At 37.1% G+C, this 20,392-nt stretch overlaps 1 protein-coding gene across 1 annotated transcript in view; it reads right to left on the minus strand.

Annotated features, from left to right (window-relative positions):
* Positions 1-773: 773 nt before the first annotated feature.
* c24h8orf34 (chromosome 24 C8orf34 homolog) overlaps positions 774-20,392 on the minus strand; it is a 91,322-nt gene continuing 71,703 nt past the window's right edge. The window contains exons 11-15 of the mRNA XM_058765638.1: positions 12,165-12,294; positions 7,678-8,150; positions 5,293-5,389; positions 2,241-2,288; positions 774-1,461 (exon numbers count right to left, since the gene is read on the minus strand). Coding sequence (XP_058621621.1) covers positions 1,454-1,461; positions 2,241-2,288; positions 5,293-5,389; positions 7,678-8,150; positions 12,165-12,294 — 756 coding nt within the window. The 3' untranslated portion in view covers positions 774-1,453. The remainder of the gene's footprint in view (positions 1,462-2,240; positions 2,289-5,292; positions 5,390-7,677; positions 8,151-12,164; positions 12,295-20,392) is intronic.

Here is a 20,392-nt window from a genome sequence, read left to right on the forward strand (position 1 = left end):
TCCACATAAGACAAATGCACGAGAAGACAGGATAATTCAGAGAATCTCAATGGGGAATCGGTTCAACACTGCAGCTGGAATTGCTCAGGATCTGTCTTGGCATGTTTAAAAGAAGTCGGAATGAAAACGCGTTCTGCTGTGAGTCTCTCATCAGCAGAAAGAATAAAAAGGCTAAGCTCACCTTTGTTGTGTGGACAGAGAAGAACTGGTCCAAAATTCCCTTTAGTAATGAGAGCAAGTGTAATTTATTTGAGTTCAATGGGAAATATTTAGTTCGGGGTCAAACTGGGGAAGACTGAACCCAAAGTGTGTAAAGACGTCAGTGAAAGGAGGAGGAGGAAGTGTCATCGCAATTTTGCGTGATGAAGATCAACAATATTTCCATAAAATCAAGTATTTATAGATTGTTCTCTAATTTTGATCTCCACTGTTCATATAAATCAAAAGTTTTATATTTATTTGGTGTTTTTCATTTGATTATATCATGCTCAGTGCTTTATGGGACTGTAGTTCTTTCCCTCACTAAAGCCATTAAGTACACAATCTTATACCTTTGTCTTTTCATCCGATTTTCAAATACATTTTGTTTCAACTCCAAGTTTGTGATGTTGTGATTCAGTTCATAGCTGGCTGCTTTAGTACATGGCTTATAACTCTTTTTAAAAATCCACATGGGAAAAATGAATAAGAAAAATTCTTCTGGAACCAGTGATGCAAAAAATGATAAATGGGCACTGTTAGGAAAATCCCGTATTACATGGCTCTCTGGAAGACTTGATTCTGATTGGCCAATTAGGGACAAACACGAAAACCTTTACAAATACAGAAAAATTGAATTTTATACAAATCTTTTATTTGGCATTATACAAGGATATAACAGGTGTAACAGGCTACATATATTTCTGTGGGTATAAAAGTCAAAGTAAGTTCTATAGAAATGTGCCGTCTCCAGGTGTAGACACACAATGCTGTTGGGAATGAGAGAGTGTCATGCTGAGGTCAGCAGGGGCAGTGCTGTGCATGTCCAACATTATACATACATTTCTAACATTCTCTGCTAATGCCATAAAATGTCCACTTTTGTTGATTGTTATTGAAAAGAATTATCAAAAATCCCTTTATCAACCACTGATTTGGCACATCATGTGATAAATTGTGTTATTAATGCAAGGCAGCAATAAATACTCTTATGAACAGACAACTAAGCATGCTGACAGACATAAAAGTTCAAGTGCAGGCTTATCTTTTTATGATAAACACAATACATTCTAGAATTTCAAATGGTTGTAACATTTTTATTTCTAAGAAATATTGGCCTCTGTGGGAAAAAAGTACACAATCTTTCTTCTGGTCAAAATTAAAAAAATAAGAGTCTCTTGCTGACTCACAATATTCAAATGCCCCTTTAAATTGCATAAATATTTGATTGGCTCTGTTTTTGCCGTACACACCGTTACAAGCCTGTAGAAAGCAAAGACAAAAACATCAGTTGCCTGGAGACAGACGTCAGTTCCATGTGACCACTAATAATCATAACAACCTCAGTAATTACCATAAAAACAGCCTTTAATATTTGAACATGTCAAAGATAAATGTGAGAATGGAAAAATGAGCTGATCCATGTCATGCTGCACATTCACAGGCATGTGTACGGATGAGGTCAGAGAAATCGGCACCCAGCTTTGGGTCGGTTAGCCCAGTTCTACCACAAAGCTTAACTGGCTGACTGGCTGCATGTGACTATACAGGCTTGTCTGCCCTCTTCAACTGTAAAACCTCGGCTGGGCACGAGAAGTCAAACCACAGAGGAGACACTTTCGTCATTACCATGACTCTCAGCTGCCACATGCTCGAGTGGCACCCAGCTAAGTCAACAGAAACGAACATCGGACGGCCTCTTTCCAAAACACTGGGACCTCATGTAGTGTCACACTGCTATAAAAGTGATCTCACAGTGCATTGTGGGTGCTGTATATTTATGTCAGTCAATGAGGCCTGAGTCACTTTTTGTAATTTTGATGATCTTAATGTGAAGGAATGCTAAATTCTGTCGAAAAACCATCATCATCGTTTTAACATTTTATTTTGTTTCTTAGGAGAATTCATACTGCAAGACTACGACCCAAATCTTCTGTCAGACTTTTTTCAGAGGATAAGATTCATAAGATTCATAAGATTCATTCACAGGCAATTAGTTGGCCGTCTGTGAGCATGATGGACTGATGTGTTGGAATGTTTACCTGAGAACACCGATCTCTTGCTGGCATCTCTCACTCCACTTGGATTACCTAAAAAGAGCCAAAATACAGAAGAAAAGCTTGTAAATGTTTCATGCTGAGAATTTTCAAACATATAATTCAATATAATACAATGAGACACCTAAAACTGAAACCTAAAAACCACATTGAAAATCAGCAAAAAAGTTTGAGGCAGGCAAGATTTTTTTAAATGTTTTTGAAAGGAGTCTTTTATGCTTACCAAAGCTGCATTTATTTAATTAAACATTGTGAAATATTATTACAAATTAAAATGAACTGTTATGTATTATGATATATTTCCAAATATAATTTATTCCTGGGAAGGAATAAAATATTCTGTCTTCAGTGTCATATGATCCTTCAGAAATCATTCTGATATGCAGATTTGGTGCTCCAGAAAGATTTATTATTAATAATAATATGGAAACAGATGTGATGCTTAATATTTTTGTGGAAACTGTAACAAAACTTTGATTAATAGAAAGCTCATAAGAACAGCATTATTTGAAGTAGACATCTTATGCATTAATGTAAAAGTCACTTTTAAAAATTATAATGTGTCCTTGCTGAATAAAAGTATTAATTCATTTTGCGTTGATTTTGGCAGGAAATCTGCACCATACATTCAGAACAGATTTAAACATAACGCTTAAAATATAGCTGTGCTTACTTGCTTACTCGCAGCTAAAAACATTACCATATAGACAAAAATATACAATAAATGAATACACAAATGGCGGAGGTTGTGCACAACGAGTCTTCCAGTTCTGTGGATTTCATGGAGGTTCTGTGCGGTCCTGCCGATCAGTCATTGTAAAATATACAAACATTTTTATGCTAACATCAAACTACTAAAATATTACATTTTAGAAATCAAACTTCCCTATAGATCACAATCCAGAGTTATCAGTTCTCGTTAGGAAAGGGAGTCGTTCTATTAAAGGCATGAAATTCGAAATGAATGGAGCAGTGGCTGAAATGTTTTAAGGGTTAGTGGTTACCCCATAGTGGGCGTTTCTGCAATAACAGGAAATTGTTATGGAACTTGTTCTTTGCCATGCACTTGATGTCTATTCAGAAACCTGTGTTGGCACAGGCTAAACTCCAACAGACAGCGTCAACAGTCACTGTGGCAGCCAATCAGCAAATGTTCTGAATGCCAAATGGCATTTTGTCACGTCCTGCGGCTGGCAGTGCCAGGCGTTCTCACTAACAGACTGTGCCTCATGTTCCTTTAAATAACTGGGCTGGCATGACAGTTCCAGCAAGCACGCCTGTAGAGGCTGTTAGCAAAATATACTTATTTTATGCAAGATATGTTTTTGGCAAAATGGAGCCTGTCATGTGCAGTTACATTTCATTTGATAGCAGGGCTTGGATTGTTTGTATAATATTTTGCTTGTCTAGAAATCTTTGGATGTTTCTCTGGCAGTGCGATTGTGTGCTCCAAACATATGTCGAAATCATTTGTTTACCAAAGAAATATTATACCAGATCTATAATAGCAAATATTTGCCTAAAAGTGCTTCTGAGATTCAGCTGAAAAGATTCCGAATTTTCTCAGAACTTAGCATTTTATTTTGCATCTGGCATTTTGTTATTATGAAAAAGCTCTTCATCACAGACAATTGTCTTCATTCTGATAAAAATCACAATCATTCTTACATAATCCGTGAACTCAAAGACACTCTCTCAGGGCTTGAGCTTTGATATGCAACAATATTGAGGTCATTAACAGACTAATGGCTCATGAGGGACATGGAGATTCTGGCCATGTCACGTTCAAAGAGTGAAAAATGAGGACAGCGGTATTTATTAGAGATGACGGACCGTGATTTGGACAAATAATAATCCTCTAATGACTGCAAGCATGCTTAAATCTTTCAGACATGCACTGGAATGGAGATCTAAGATATGTTCATGAGACCATATCAGCATAATTAAAGTGTCCGATGTTTTTCAACCTCAAAGCCACACATGCTGCAGTCTTGCGTATGTGGAGACTAAGGGAAGCTGTAAAAGTGCTTCTTGGAACCGGCTCCCCCAACCTGACTCATTTATTTCCAAGGGACGAGAGCTCAGATATCATCATTAATAGGCCTCTACAGAATTTAAACCATAAGCCACTGTAGAGAGATATTCACTACATTCATAAGAATTACCATTTAATTCAATCTGTGTATCATTTGTAGCTGTAAAAAATCTTTTTAACGGACAAAAACAGTAATATTATACCTCCAAAGTCGATTTTTTTTATGTTGAATATGAAACGGTACACTTAAGGCCCGTTTACACCAATAATGATAACTATAAGGATAAATATATTAGTGTCCACACCAACACACGATAACATTGTTTATTATAAATGCGTACAGTTTTGTCATCTGCCGCTTTAAATGTTCAAGCTCTTTAAACTGGATTCTGATTGGCTGTTAATATTTTTTTATCATTCATCAGCTGGAAAAAAATAGTTTTGAAAAGGGATTCCAACAATTGCATTATTCTGTGTCGTTATCGTTATAGTTGTGGTGTGAACATTCCTATTCTCAGAATTAGAACAAATTTTAAAACTGTAACAATAATCGTTCTAACTCTATAAGAAGAGTGAAGTCTGAGCCACAACTACAATGGTAATGACACAACTTCATTGACAGCCAATCAGAATCCACTTGACTTTAAAGAAGTCGAGCTTTTAAGTAGATGACAAAACTGCAGCGTGTGCTTATATTAAACATAAAATTATTGTGTGCTAATGTGGACGTTAATACAGATTTCATTATAGTTAGAGTTATAAAGCCTTTATGCAAATTAGGTAATCACATAAACGCCCACAAAAGCCAGATTTATATAGAAAGGAGGTGTGTCTGCACTGTAAAGAATGACAGTTGCTTTTTTGCTGCATTTATGGATTGTTTAAACTGGATTAAACTGGATTGTGGGTGGTTTTTGCACCAAAATGTGTGAATTTGCCCCTCAAATCTTGATGTCATGATCTGGTCAGTGTACGGGACGGGGTCAGAGATGTAATACTCACACTTGTCCTGCTCAGGTGGTTCCAGACAGTCACTCTCCGTGTCACTGGGGATGTGCCAGGGCTTCCTGACTGCCTGCAACTGCTGGTAAAACTCATCCTGGTATCACATATGATGGGAACAGAGAAATACATCATAACAATGACAACTTGGTTTGATACTTTGTTATATAATGTAATTAAATTAATTCATTTTTTGGCCTGAATTTAATTGTCCAAAAGTGTCCACATGCTTTCAGGGCCTTGCTGAAACCTAAGCCTAAGCTTGATTGTATCACTACTTAGCCAGACTGGTCTTTTGCCTGGTTTTAAAGGGGTATGGGTACTTTTTAGATGGTGAAGTTGGGAAATCAGCTGGCCGCCCAGCTTGACTCCAGCTTGGCCAGGCTGGGAGACCATTTGGAACCAGCTAAAACCAACTTAAGATGGTTTAAACAGCAGGTTTTTAAGAGTACACTAGCATATATATAGCCTTACAGCTAACACACTATCATCTAAATACCACAAAACTCCAATTTTGAGTCCTTAAAGGACATAATTTACTTCACTATTCACGTAGTGTAATAATGGATCAGTGAAAACTGTGCAGAAAGGTGGCGATTTGAAAAGCAACAAAATCCCCTGTGAACTGGAAACCTAAGATGTAGAGGGCCGGTGAATGTGCATGTCAGGCCCATTCGTTCTACAGATGTTTTTATTTTCTTTTGAAATAAGTACACCTCTGGGTCGAATCCTCTGAGCCAACCTCTAATAAATAAATTGCCCCTGTTCGCTTCTAAAGGCATTTATGTGATCTTATTTTTCCGTGTTAAAGGTATCGCTGGTACAGGCCAGACAGGAAGCGTTCATACATCTACAAGGCATTTCAGTGTTAAATATGAAAACAGAAGAGAAGGACAGATCATCTGATCTCTTCCTGTAGATCACATTCTGAACTGAATGAGATGTACAGGTGCATATTTCTTTTTCATATTCAGGAACTGAAGTACTATAACAGCTGTGGGACCAGGTGGGTGCAATCAGAGCATGATCAATGCATTTATGTTTTCATAATCTCATCAGTCATAAGAATATGAACTAACAATATGATTCCTGTTTGTGGCTATTAAAAAACTCAATAGGAGCTTTGAATTTATTAACAAGCCCTAATACCAAAAAATAAAAGAGAAAGAGAGCGGAAACCCAGAAATACCAGACTCCTTTCTTTTTCATACCAAGGGTAGTCATGTGTAAATCTGTTCTTTAGTTTCCCGTGGATCCTTTTATATTATATTGCTTAATCTCAATAGAGCATGAGATGAATAGGCCATAGACAGACATGGACAATAGAATATTAGACAGCTTTTACAAACTAACCAGTACAATAACAGTGAGCGTGTGTGATTCTAAACCCATTGACCTTGAGGTTTACAGGGTTATTAAATGTGAGCTTTATTTTTTTCTCAAGGCATGCATAAAATGGGACCTTAGTTTCCAAGCAGTAAGAGGCTTGTTAGATTAAAGGGCTTTTATGACCAATTTTGAATAGTCCAAATAGTCCAAAATATTGTACTGCATATTTGTGTGTGTGTGTTTAATGTAATTGTTCAGCCGTCCAAAATTATTTCAGAGATTGACAAATAGCTCCCTTTAGACTTAGTGAGAACAGTATATATATATATATATATATATATATATATATAAGTTTGATGTTCAATTTTTTTTATGTTATTTTACTGTGATTTAAAAAAAAAGGAATTCATATTTTGATTCAGCAAGGATGCATTAAATTGATTAAAAGTGGCAGTAAAGACATTTATAATGTTGCAAAAAAATCTAATTTAGATAAACAGTTCTTCAAATATAAAAAAAAATCTTGAAATAGGCACTGTATCATGGTTTCTACACTTAAGCAGCACAGTCATTGTCAATACTGATAATAGAAACTAAAATAAAAACATAATTTTATAATATTATTTATATACACATTTTATATATAATATTAAAATGTTATTTTAAGTTGTAATAACATTTTACAATATGATTTTCTTTTTTTTTTTTACAGTTTTTTTTTTTTATCAAACATAATTAAAAAAAATATTATATATAATAATGTTGATGTAATTATGAATGAATGAATGATGCATTTATATAGCGCTTTATTGTGTATTGCTGTACACCCAAAGCGCTTTACAATCATGTGGGGGGGGTCTCTCCTCAACCACCACCAGTGTGCAGCATCCACTTGGATGATGCGACGGCAGCCACAGTACAACGGCGCCAGTGCGCTCACCACAAACCAGCTACAGGTGGAGAGGAGAGAGAGTCATAGACCCAATCAAGTGGATGGGGATTATTAGGAGGCCATGATTGACAATTATATGTGTATGTGGCTGTGTTAATGTGTACCTCTGTCAATGTGCTCCACAGTCCTCCATATAAATCTGTCGTGCTCAGGCCTGGAGGTGTGAGGATCGGTCTGGTTATCTGTCCCGTCGGCGTGACTGGTCTGCTTCTAGAGCGCCCGTACACTCGTTCTTTGTTCCCGTGGCTTCCGGCAGTCAATGAGTGCATCATGAGACTATTGGGGGTCAAAGGTCTGCTGGGTGTCCACGCTCCACTAGGGGTCTGGGCACGGCTGCTGGGGTTGCTGGGAGATGTCCGGCCCATGACTAGGCTTGTGGGTTTAGTGTTGTGAAGTGGCAGGCCTGTGGTCTTTGTGGAAAGGCTGCTGGGAGACTGTGGTCTGGACGTCTGTCCGAGCACAGGCAGAGTGTTAGTGGTGTGGAAGAGGGGGGTTAAAAGCAAACTCCTATGAGGGCTGTTTGGACTTCGGTTCAGCTTCCCTTGCTCTGCCAGCTTGGCCAAGTCCTTCTCCACCTCTGAAGAAATCAAGACAATAAAAGCAAAGAATCACCATCTAGGGGACAATAACAGTTATGGCTTGTAAACATTTCGGTCATAGGTTATGTGGGACATGACCAGTGTTGGGGTAACGCAAGTTACGTAATCAGATAACTTTTCTCAAGTAACTAGTAAATTTTTACTATTTTAAATAAGTGATGCCAGTTGCTTTGTTTGCAAATGTATTCACTGACACCTCTCCTGTTCCTGTGTTGAGAGAAACTGGGAGTGAGGTTCAGAGGCACATCCTTCAGCCTGAGGCTTATTAAATTCACTTTTGATGTGAAAAGGCCTTTACAGTTGCCAAAAATACAACTTTTGGGCTTTTTAGTTATTAAATATAAACAAGCAAGCCCAGCTCAGGTGACAAAAAGTAATGCAAAAGTAATGTAATGCATTACTTTCCATTAAAGGTAACTAAGTAACGCAGTTAGTTACTTTTTATGGAGTACAGTTATATTATGCATATGAGAAAGAGTGGACATTTTAGCCAAGTATGTTTGACTTTTGTATGCTCAGCTATAAATCTATGTGTACAACAATTAATTTTATATATATATATATATATATATATATATATATATATTTGTTATTCCCAGAATTGTTGCACACTCATGTTTTCAGCATGTATTCTGATTCAACACACTCATCAGTGTATTGACGTGGAGTATTGACTCACCACTCATAGATTCCCATTAACAAACCACCAAAACAATTTCCTGAAGTTTTGCCGAGGTCTTTTAACAGTCATGGCAGCAGTATTTATTGTCAGCTGTAAAGTGTAAATTGGATGGCATGTTTACTTTGTATGAGTACAAGAGCAGTTTAATACGGCCTGCTTCATGTCAATATATTTGTTTGCTTGGTAGCAAGTCAAATATTTTTGTTTATGCAAGTCTGTTGCACATTTTCAGATGGAACATCTGGACGCGTCAACCAGCGTTCAGTCTGAGAGGAACTGAGGATTCAGAGGAAACAACTTGTGACATATTATAAATAGCATGTACAAGTTTGATTTGTGTTTCAGAAACCTTGACTACTTGACTTGTAAGCAAACAGTTCTTTCTCCAGAGAAACATCATGATACTTTTCAATATGAAACACATGCGCGTTGTCCGGATTACTAATGTAATAGAGCAAATTCTCATTTTGCATAACACAGTTCTTGTAATTACTTCCCTTTACGGAAACTATTCCAGATTGTTGTGATATATGATACAGTTAATTGTGTGAATGGATAATTAGATTGTTTTGTCTGTAGTCAATCAGAAGTAATTTCAAACCCCTATCGTCCCATTTAAACGGCATACAGGAACTTATTCCAGCGATTTCTCACCTAAACACATATGTGACGGAAAGGATTTGCTGTGAAATTATTACACAGACATAAATCATTTGGGATGATGGCAAACCCTACCAAATAAAGACATGAATAAAAAATGTATTTTTGTGTCCGTGTATAAAATTTCCCACATGAAATTTAAAAGAGTTTGCAGTTGAGCTCACAGGTGCTAATGAGTCGATGCTGGAGGTTGAGAACCCAGGAGCCACAATTATGTTCACTGTAAACATCACACACACACATAAACAATCATTCATCACAAACGGAAGATAATAATATGCATGCTAACAAGCAACTAGTTAAAGGGATAGTTTACCCAAAAGTGAAAATTCGTCATCATTTACCATTAGGCTGGCCTCATGTCGTTATTAACCTGTATGAGATTCTTTTTATGTTGAACATAAAGATATTTTGAGGAATGTTGGTAATTAAACAGTTGATGGTTGGCAACTGTTTGGTTCTTCAAAATATCTTCTTTTGTGTTCAACATAAAGAAACTCATACAGGTTTGGAACAACATGAGGGTGAGTAAATGATGACAAAATTTTCTCGTTTTTGGGTGAACTATTCCTTTAATAGTGAGAATTGGTCCTTAAAATAAAGTGTTACTGAAGCTACTGTAATGACGAAGGACGATAGCATATATAGTGACCCTAAGACTAAAAAAAAGAAGCAAAGAGAAGGAGGGGTGACTTCAGAGAGTTAACAAGAAGCAGCACATCTAATCTATTATAAACATTTTGTGATCAAAAAAAGCAAATGCGCTTCCCACAAGGCTACAATCCTCAAGCACGCAAACCCATCATTTAGAACATATGCAACCTTATTGATTCCCGACTTTCTCCCTACATATCTACATGTTCAAAACGTTCATCTCACTGAGGAAGAGAGAGAGATCTGAGGAATTCCAGCTAGCTGAAAGTGATGCATTATTTATCCAAAAGTGGCGGAAAGCTTTAAAAAACAGGCAATAACATTGTCCTTTGGGCACAAGTCAAATATCAAGCTCTTAAATTCCTAAAACAAAAACAACGCAGCCTGATCGTAAATTAAAAGGAGTCTTGAGGATTTAGTTGACCACATAATTGAGGTAATAATGAGATAAAAGAAGAAGCCTGGCTTTCAACACGGAGAACATTAACAGCTAATAAAAGCATGAAAGGGGTAAATTAGGCTGTTGAATGAGGCTAATGCCTGGTCCTATGGGGATGGCTCTGTTCAGATATAACTCAACAGACAAACAGCTTTAAATCAATGCCACTTGAGAGCAGGGGCGACTTTTCCCGCAAAGTGATGTCAGAATAAACTTCCCACTGACTGAGTCACGGAATAACAATTTGATACAAATAGATAAACACTTCCCACATAAACGTTCATGTTGCCTTTTAATGTTTATAGTGAGAAAAGTGAGAATGAATTTTTTATTTGTTTTCATTACAACAGGCAATTCAAAGTAGCCTAATTGTTTTACCATTGCATTACAATTCCAAAATCCAATGCATGTATTAATACAATGAATATAGGCCTGAAATAAGTTTTTAATGATTGTTATTATATTAAAGGAAAATGTCAGTTAATTATATATATATATATATATATATATATATATATAAAATATGTGTGTGTGTGGGTGGGTGTGTATGTATGTATGTATGTGTATGTATTAAAAGAATAATTTGATAATTTCGCATTTTAATAAAATATTTGATTCGTCACTATATAAAAGTTTCAAGGTACAGCTTTTAAACAAGTCAGTTAAATATATGCCTTTTAATTTTAAAATTAAATTTTTATGTAATTGAATTAATTTAATTAATGGTGTGTGTGCGCGCATGTGTAAATATGTTAGGAAAATTCTTTAATATTAATATTTATATTTGTAATTATTAATGTTATTTCTGTCATCTGTTTACAGACAGACAGACACGAATATGTAGCTTTTGCATGCATACTTAGCTAATCAGAAAACATGTGAAACATCAACAATTATAGTGTTTTCTGATTAGCTAAATATGCGTGCAAAAGCTACATATTCGTGTCTACTTTGCTAAGGTTGTTAACTTTTCGTGTTTAAATGTCAACCTCCCACATCCACACACACATACACACAGCTGTTGCCCTGATGACTTAGTGAGAGTGCCCTTCTTAAATACTTAATGTGTTTCAAATGTATTCAGTGTGCGACTGCGAATTGAAATAAAAAAGCAGTACATGCGTAAACAAACAACTGTGCGACACATGTTGGAATGCTTTATGCTGTTTGGGCCTTTGGTTTTGCCCAATGCTTTCAAGCGGTTACCAAACGAAATGAACGTCTCGCACACACACACACACACACACACAACGTCTAACAAAGGTCTGCGAGATCAAACCATCAGCTGAGTTTGATCATCTACAGACAGAGATTTGTCACTTCATAGCGACGCTAACAAGCAAGTGCGGTGGTGGCATTATTAAATGAATCAAAGATGGTCACCGTTTTTCACAACATATTTTAATAGGTGGATCAGCTTTTAATTAACCAATCAGACACCTTCATACCTGTGTTCGCAGGCAGACTTTCACATGTGTGGCCTTTGACAGTGTCAAGCTGTAATGGAAAGGTGGCCTGTTTTATATGCGTGTGGGTGTCTGTGTGTTAAAAACCTACCAGCAAGATGTTTGCCCATGTTCTCCAGTTCTTTGGAGAAAAGCGAGTCCTGGATTTGCAGAGCACGTCTGGGCGTCTGGGGGCTCGTGCCTCTGATCGGCTTCACATCCGATGCCCAGACAGGGTGACGCTATGGCACACACACACACACAAAACAGTCACATTAGCTTTGAATTTCACTCCTTTTTTTACATACGACTTATGGTTACAACACTGTGCCATATCTGTTATAATGAGGGCCAATTATTTTTTAAGAGAAATTAGAAAAACACTGAAAACCACAGTTCTTTGGGATGAAAGTCTGGATGGCGGCAAGGACTGAACTTTTATTTGTGAACACTGTGCTAGATGTTCAGTAGTGGTTACAGGATTTTGAAGTAACAATCAATAAACTCTAGGGATCCGAGAACGGATGACGACAGGCAGCGTAGAGATCCTGCTATTACTATTTTGCGATAATAAACTTGTGGTTTGGGGATTAAGAATACAGCCTTTCAATTCAAGACTAAGGAGAATAAACCATAACAATAGATGAATCAAAATCATATTGGTGTGTAATGATTTTGCTTATTGCTAACATGCATACTTGCTGGGCAACGCAAGAAACACTGTTTTTATAACAAATCTAGTCTTATTACTGGACTGGCACTGGTTTGTGGGATGCAAATACTAAATGTTTTAACAGCAGGGCGCTGAACCCCACACACAAAAATAATTATAGATAAATATTCAGCCACGCTTTATTTTAAGGTCCAATTCTCGCTATTAACAAACCATTAACTATGACATTTGCCTCAATAAACTCCTGATTTGCTGATTATTAATAGTTAGTAAGGTAGTTGTTAAGTTTAGGTATTGGGTAGGATTAGGGATGAATGGAGAATATTTCGTGCAGAATATGTCCTTTATAAGTATAATGAATGAACAGCCAATATGTTAATAATAGGCATGCTAATAAGCAACTGGCTAATAGTGAGAACTGGTCCCTATACTAAACTGTTACCAACTATTTAAAAAATTAGCACATAAAGAACAAAGGATGTAGCATTTTTTGAATGATGTGTGTTCAAAGCCTTAAAAAGTCAAATGACTAGAGAAAGAGTGAAGAATAATAAAAAAGTACTGTACAACTTTCATATACAGTAAAACACTATACTATAGTCTAGTACACTATAGAGTTACACTATAGGCTAGCAAGCTGCTTCCCACTGTGAAGGAAATAATCTTTGGTAAAGCATTACATGAAGCAATATGTTTGCTACTAAGGGACAGTATTACGTTATAAGTCAAAACCCCGTAAGATCATCTCACAGCAATTGCCAGATCATAAGCAGAATCGTATATCCCTGCAAATACATACACCCATCCATGCTGGGAAACATCTGTCGTTCAGAACATTTCTGAGGGCAAGTCAAAATGCTGCTCAGGCTTGACCACCTCCTACATCACTCTGAAGATGCACGCGGTCCTTCCCTTCCGCCTTCTGCGCTGGTTCTTATTTGGTCTCTTGGTTGCAGCAGCATACTAAATCTAGGCAGATCTGCAGTATATTTTTCAAACACATCCTTAATGCCCCAAGGAGAACAGATGGACTTGAGAAGTCGCAATTAAAAGAGAGGGTGGGTAAGAATACAACATGTTGGATGAGTTTTTGTATCCATAACATTTTAAACAGCCATCTGGAGCTGTTACGTACTGTACACATCATGCGTGTAGACTTGAGAGCGAAGTATTAAAATAAACCCAATCAATATTTCTATCCATTGCAGTTGTAACTGAAAGTAATGTCAGTATTGAATGCAATAAGTATTGTGTATAATGTTTTTATTTGCTAAAAAATGAAGCATTTTATTTCCCTTAATAAATTAAATGACTAGGAACGCTGACCAACAAGTGACTTTTTAGCAATACCTGTTGTTTTTTCTTTTGTCAGCTGTTTATACTTGCTGTGGCAGCTTATACTACTGCCACTTTCCATTGCACAAGTGCTGAAAAGTATCTATAAATAATATAATCTAAATCAGGATGGTAACTGTGGAGGACAAATCAATATAATAAACACATGACAGCAGTACTGGCTGAACGTCTGCTTCTAAAGTGTTTATTTTGACCTATGAAGATGTTGATCGATAAATTACAGAGAATAAATAATTTAATCATTTTCAGAATTTTTAACTTTCTGCTCAAAGAATCATGGAAAAAAGGGTCACGATTTCAGTAAGAATCAAAACCTTGTGATAACAACAAATTAATATTTCACAATATTACTGTTTTTATTGTATTTTGGATCAAATAAATGATGCCTTTGTGAACAACTTTTAAGAGATAGACAGACAGATACATAGGCGGACAGACAGACACACATTATACAGCCAACACACTAACAAGATAAACAACGATGGAAGAGTATATTACCCCAATAACCCAAGATACATTCATATACACAAAACCATATCTATGATTCCGGCTTCCTGGCCAATAATGCATTATTAACTTAAACAGAGCAAAGTCAGGTCATGTCCATACATACAGATAGAGGTCGATCATACAAGCACACACTCATTTTATCTCTGAAGAGAATCTCCGAACCCAAAGAAACAAGCCTTCGACACACAGCCCTCAAAGCGCCATTCATCCAAACATGCTGGGAAGAAAACTCTTCCCTCACAAATATTTTGACATTTCTCTATAGACAAGCATCTACATTTACAGTAACAACAAATAAATATGAATGACAGTTAACAGAAACTGTTTCATAAACGATGAGGCTGCTGTTAAGAGATGCATGTCAGCGTTAATATCCGAGGATGTTTCATTTCTGATTCCGACTTACTGGCCAATCCATTCTCTTGAGGTTTATTGGTTCCACTTAGAACCGTCATTGACTATACAAACCCATAATAGATCTTAGATACTTGCAAACTGAAGCAACATTTGGGAAGCGCAATGGCGTTCCCTTCAGCACGACTGCGGTTTACAGCGGCATTTGTCTTTATTGATCGTGATGTGTGCGTGCGACTCAGAAGAGAATGAGTCAAACTAGTTTCAACAAATCAGTTTCGTGTGAGTCAATCAGAGACAAGCTGTTTACCGGCCAAACATAGCAGCTGTTTTAGGTTTTCTTTGAGAAATTGTGGATTAAGAGCAACCCGACTGGTCCACCAAAGCTTGCAACCACTTTTAAAGGGGCTTCCGTCCACTCACAAGCATGGTTCCAATTGCTTTAGAAATGAAATGCAGATTGAGAATAAATATGAGACCACTCAACGACCGTTCGCACTTTAAGTACTCACGCAGTGTATGTGTGCCCATATTTAGGTCGAACCACTGGCGACCGATCCACCATTCACCTCAATCCTCACAGGAAAAGCACAACACTTCACTCTCAAAGGCCATTAAACAGGCTAGTAAAGCTGCGGCGTTTCTCTTACGCACATCAAACGCCATTATAATTGTACAGAAATGTCCAGTTCATTGAAAGCAGGTTCAAAAACCACAAGGAAAAGTCAAGGATTTACATTTGCCATCGCTGCTGGCCTGTGTCTATTTACCGCATAGGGACAACATTGCCTTGGCTCATTGCCTGCTGTCACATCTGCGTGCACTGGCTCTTTACGGCCATGTTGGAGGCCGCAGGCTCAAGCCACAGTGATGTTTAGCATGTACACAGAGCGCTGAGGCTTGTGTTCTGCCCACACCGACCTGCCACAAGGGAAGAGAGTCACTATAAAGAGCGGTGGCCCACCCCGGCACAAGGAAGCAAACACCACCGACCACATTGCATCAGTCCTTCTGGGCTGGGCTATTAAAACCAGTTGAAAGCCTCTTCCACTGTTTGTTTGCTGAATGTGAGAGATAAAAATGGCCATAAAACAGTCCAGTATATAATTTCTCTTTCTTTCGTGCTTTTTCTTTGAGTTTAAAGTCTGACAAAGGAAGTTACTGATTTAATGCTTAGTAGCAACTTTCAAGACGCGGGACAATTTCCAGCAATATCGTCGACTTGATTGCACAGATACTATTTAACTGAACTGAGCTGGACGATGACATCATTGAATTCAATAATGAAATGCCTTTAACTGAAAATTGAGTGTTTAATCTTGTCATTTTACATTATTGACACACTATTTTCCTATTTTGATATTGGAAAGTTGCTTTGACATAATCTGTATTGTTAAAATCGCTATATAATTAAAGGTGACTTGACTTGACTTGCCAAATACTTTTGTTTAAGATGGAGAGATTTTTAGAATTTAGTTTTTTAGATTTTCAACTTTGATTTTAATTATAGTTTTATCTTTTGTCATGTCTAGAAGTTGCTACTAAGCATTAAATCTGTAACTTCCTTTTATATATATATATATATATATATATATACACACACACACACACACACACAGTATCTCACATTTTTGTAAATATTTTATTATATCTTTTCATGTGACAACACTGAAGAAATGGCACTTTGCTACAATGTAAAGTAGTGAGTGTATAGCTTGTATAACAGTGTAAATTTTCTGTCTCCTCAAAATAACTCAACACACAGCCATTAATGTCTAAACCACTGGCCACAAAAGTGAGTACACCCCTAAGTGAAAATGTCCAAATTGGGCCCAATTAGCCATATTCTCTCCCCGGTGTCATGTGACTCGTTAGTGTTACAAGGTCTCAGGTGTGAATGGGGAGCAGGTGTGTTAAATTTGGTGTTATTGCTCTCACTCTCTCAAACTGGTCACTGGAAGTTCAACCTGGCACCTCATGGCAAAGAACTCTCTGAGGATCTGAAAAAAAAGAATTGTTGCTCTACATAAAGACGGCGTAGACTATAAGAAGACCCTGAAAGCTGAGCTGCAGCACGGTGGCCAAGACCATACATCGGTTTAACAGGACAGGTTCCACTCAGAACAGGCCTCGCCATGGTCGACCACAGAAGTTGAGTGCACGTGCTCAGCGTCATATCCAGAGGTTGTGTTTGGGAAATAGACGTATGAGTGCTGCCAGCATTGCTGCAGAGGTTGAAGGGGTGGGGGGTCAGCCTGTCAGTACTAAGACCATACGCTGCACATTGCATCAAATTGGTCTGCATGGCTGTCATCCCAGAAGAAAGCCTCTTCTAAAGATGATGCACAAAAAAGCCTGCAAACAGTTTGCTGAAGACAAGCAGACTAAGGACATGGATTACTGGAACCATGTCCTGTGGTCTGATGAGACCAAGATAAACTTATTTGGTTCAGATGGTGTCAAGCGTATGTGGCGGCAACCAGGTGAGGAGTACAAAGACAAATGTGTCTTTCCTACAGTCAAGCATGGTGGTGGGGGTGTCATGGTCTGGGGCTGCATGAGTGCTGCCAGCACTGGGGAGCTACAGTTCACTGAGGGAACCATGAATGTCAACATGTACTGTGACATACTGAAACAGAGCACGATCCCCTCCCTTCGGAGACTGGGCCGCAGGGCAGTATTCCAACATGATAACGACCCCAAACACACCACCTTGCTAAAGAAGCTGAGGGTAAAGGTGATGGACTGGCCAAGCATGAGCATCTGCAGGGCATCCTCAAACGAAAGGTGGAGGAGTGCAAGGTCTCTAACATCCACCAGCTCTGTGATGTCGTCATGGAGGAGTGGAAGAGGACTCCAGTGGCAACCTGTGAAGCTCTGGTGAACTCCATGCCCAAGAGGCAGTGCTGGAAAATAATGGTGGCCACACAAAATATTGACACTTTGGGCCCAATTTGGACATTTTCACTTAGGGGTGTACTCACTTTTGTGGCCAGCGGTTTAGACATTAATGGTTGTGTGTTGAGTTATTTTGAGGGGACAACAAATTTACACTGTTATACAAGCTGTACACTCACTACTTTACATAGTAGCAAAGTGTAATTTCTTCAGTGTTGTCATATGAAAAGATATAATAAAATATTTACAAAAATGTGAGGGGTGTACTCACCTCTGTGAGATAGAGTGTATATATATATATATATATATATATATATAAGGGGTGTCAACGTTAACGCGTTAACGCATGCGATTAATCAAAAAATTAACGCGTTAATATTTTTTTAACGCAGATTAATCGTTTGATAAGGTTTGACCCCAACTTCTTCCCGTCATGGCAGCGCGGAAGGTTATCTATGTGTGATGAGGGGACAGCACCTGTGTTGCCAGGGTAACGATAGCGGCACAAGTGGTTTAGTTTGAAAATACAGTCGCGGGAAAAATTACAGAGCCATGGCGGGTTGCGGTTTTTTGGGCTACTTTTATAATGTACCGTGGCCGCCCAAAGTGTATATAGGCAAATAAAAATTAAAATAGATCCTTTTACTAATGTGTATTATACTTGGAATGTATCCCTGGCAACTTAAGAACAGAGAGGCGGTTGTAACATCAAACAACGTGAGTTTCAGCAGAGCATACATGTTAAGGCTTTTACACAGCAGGAATAAACATGACAACAGCCACTATAGATTGTATAAGATAATAAACACACGATTACGATAGATATGGTCTGTATGTGATTTTCTTGAGAATGTGTACATCTGAAATGCTAATTTGTGCAGTGATATAAAAGGCTATAAATAGCATATTTTAACAACAGCAAAACGACCAAATTCCACATGTGATCGTAAAAGGAAGTTATTACAAACACTCAATGGTGGTTTGAAGTGAGTTCTGAGTAAAAGTGTACTATTAATCTCATAAATTGTCTTATGAAGCATCATGCTAATATTAGCTCTAATGCACCTGCAGAACAGGTCCAATTCTTCTTCATGCATTTTGTCATAATACTTCACTTAAGGTCGCAAGAAATGTTTTGTTCTATTTATTTAGAAATACTTTTGATAATAGTTGGGTAAATGTATACTGGGATTGAAGTGATGTGGCTTGGTAAACGTTTTATCGTCAGTTTAAAGGCTGATTTATGGCTGAATAAAAACAAAAGAATAATGATAAAAGATTAATAAGGATTATGTCTCATACCTGGTGGAAGTGTGAAAGATTCTGTTTCCTTAAACTAGTTTGTCATGCATTTCTTTTTCAACACATTTACAGGTAAATCCTAGTATTTTAAATTTGCGATTAATCATGATTAATCACAGTCCATGACTGTGATTAACGCGATTAAATTTTTTAATCGATTGACAGCACTAATATATATATATATATATATATATGAGGAGGCAATTAAAAAAATCAAAAAATCAAAAAATCAAAAGTAAATTCATGTCCCAGTCACATTTCTGAAAGAAAAAAAATAACTATTCATTTCTTTTTTATATTTTTACATTAACAATGTAATCAATATTCTATTTATTAAAACCAAGTATAGATCTCATAAATTTAATGTTTTTTAAGAATTTTACATTTATTCGAAAATATTAACTCAAAGCAGTAACAATTTAAACTGATTCAGACTGACTCAAATGCGGGAGGCGGGATTTATTGCATGAACCAATCACAGCCTATCATAACCAGTCATATCCAATCATATCATGATGGAGGCATTGCCTCCTCTCACGTGACTTTCATTTATTCTCAATTACCCCCCAGTAAACTCATGGCACACTTTAGGGGGTCTGTTAAAACTCAATGGGCTCAGAGGAGGCACAACTGACGCAGACTCCCACTGTAACTTTATTTGTTGGTGTCTTTGTTGGACAATGTTTGTTTAGACAAACGAGTGATTTATACACTTTTTAATGTTATATTTTGTAATATCTGCATTGTTTTATTTTTGTACTACAAACTATTTAGATCTAATTTATTACAGTTTTTTTTTTTTCTAGTGTCTGAACATGTTTCAGTTAGTTGGCAATGCAACATTGGTACACTTTAATTTAATATATATAGATATATATATATATATATATATATATATTCATCTTTATTTCTATCAACAAATATTGTTAGTTTTAGTTTACAAAGTACAGTATAATAACCCTGAATAACATTTGGTTATGGAAAAACACATAAATTGAAAAAATAAGAGAGACAGTGTTTTTTTTCATATCTATTAAGAGCCACTAGAAACATCTGCGTACATCCATTTTACCCAACTTCCATTAACAAAATCAAATATAATTTCAGTGCTAACAGATTTAAATCGTACACAAATACAAAAGCAAACCTCCCCTCTGGTGCTATAATAGAGCGCATGCAGACGGAAATGAAGTCTAACACAAAGGTTTATTAAATCTACTTGAGTTGGCAGCATGTAAATCCACATT

This window comes from Onychostoma macrolepis, chromosome 24 (genome assembly GCF_012432095.1).
Source record: "Onychostoma macrolepis isolate SWU-2019 chromosome 24, ASM1243209v1, whole genome shotgun sequence".
NCBI lineage: Eukaryota > Metazoa > Chordata > Actinopteri > Cypriniformes > Cyprinidae > Onychostoma > Onychostoma macrolepis.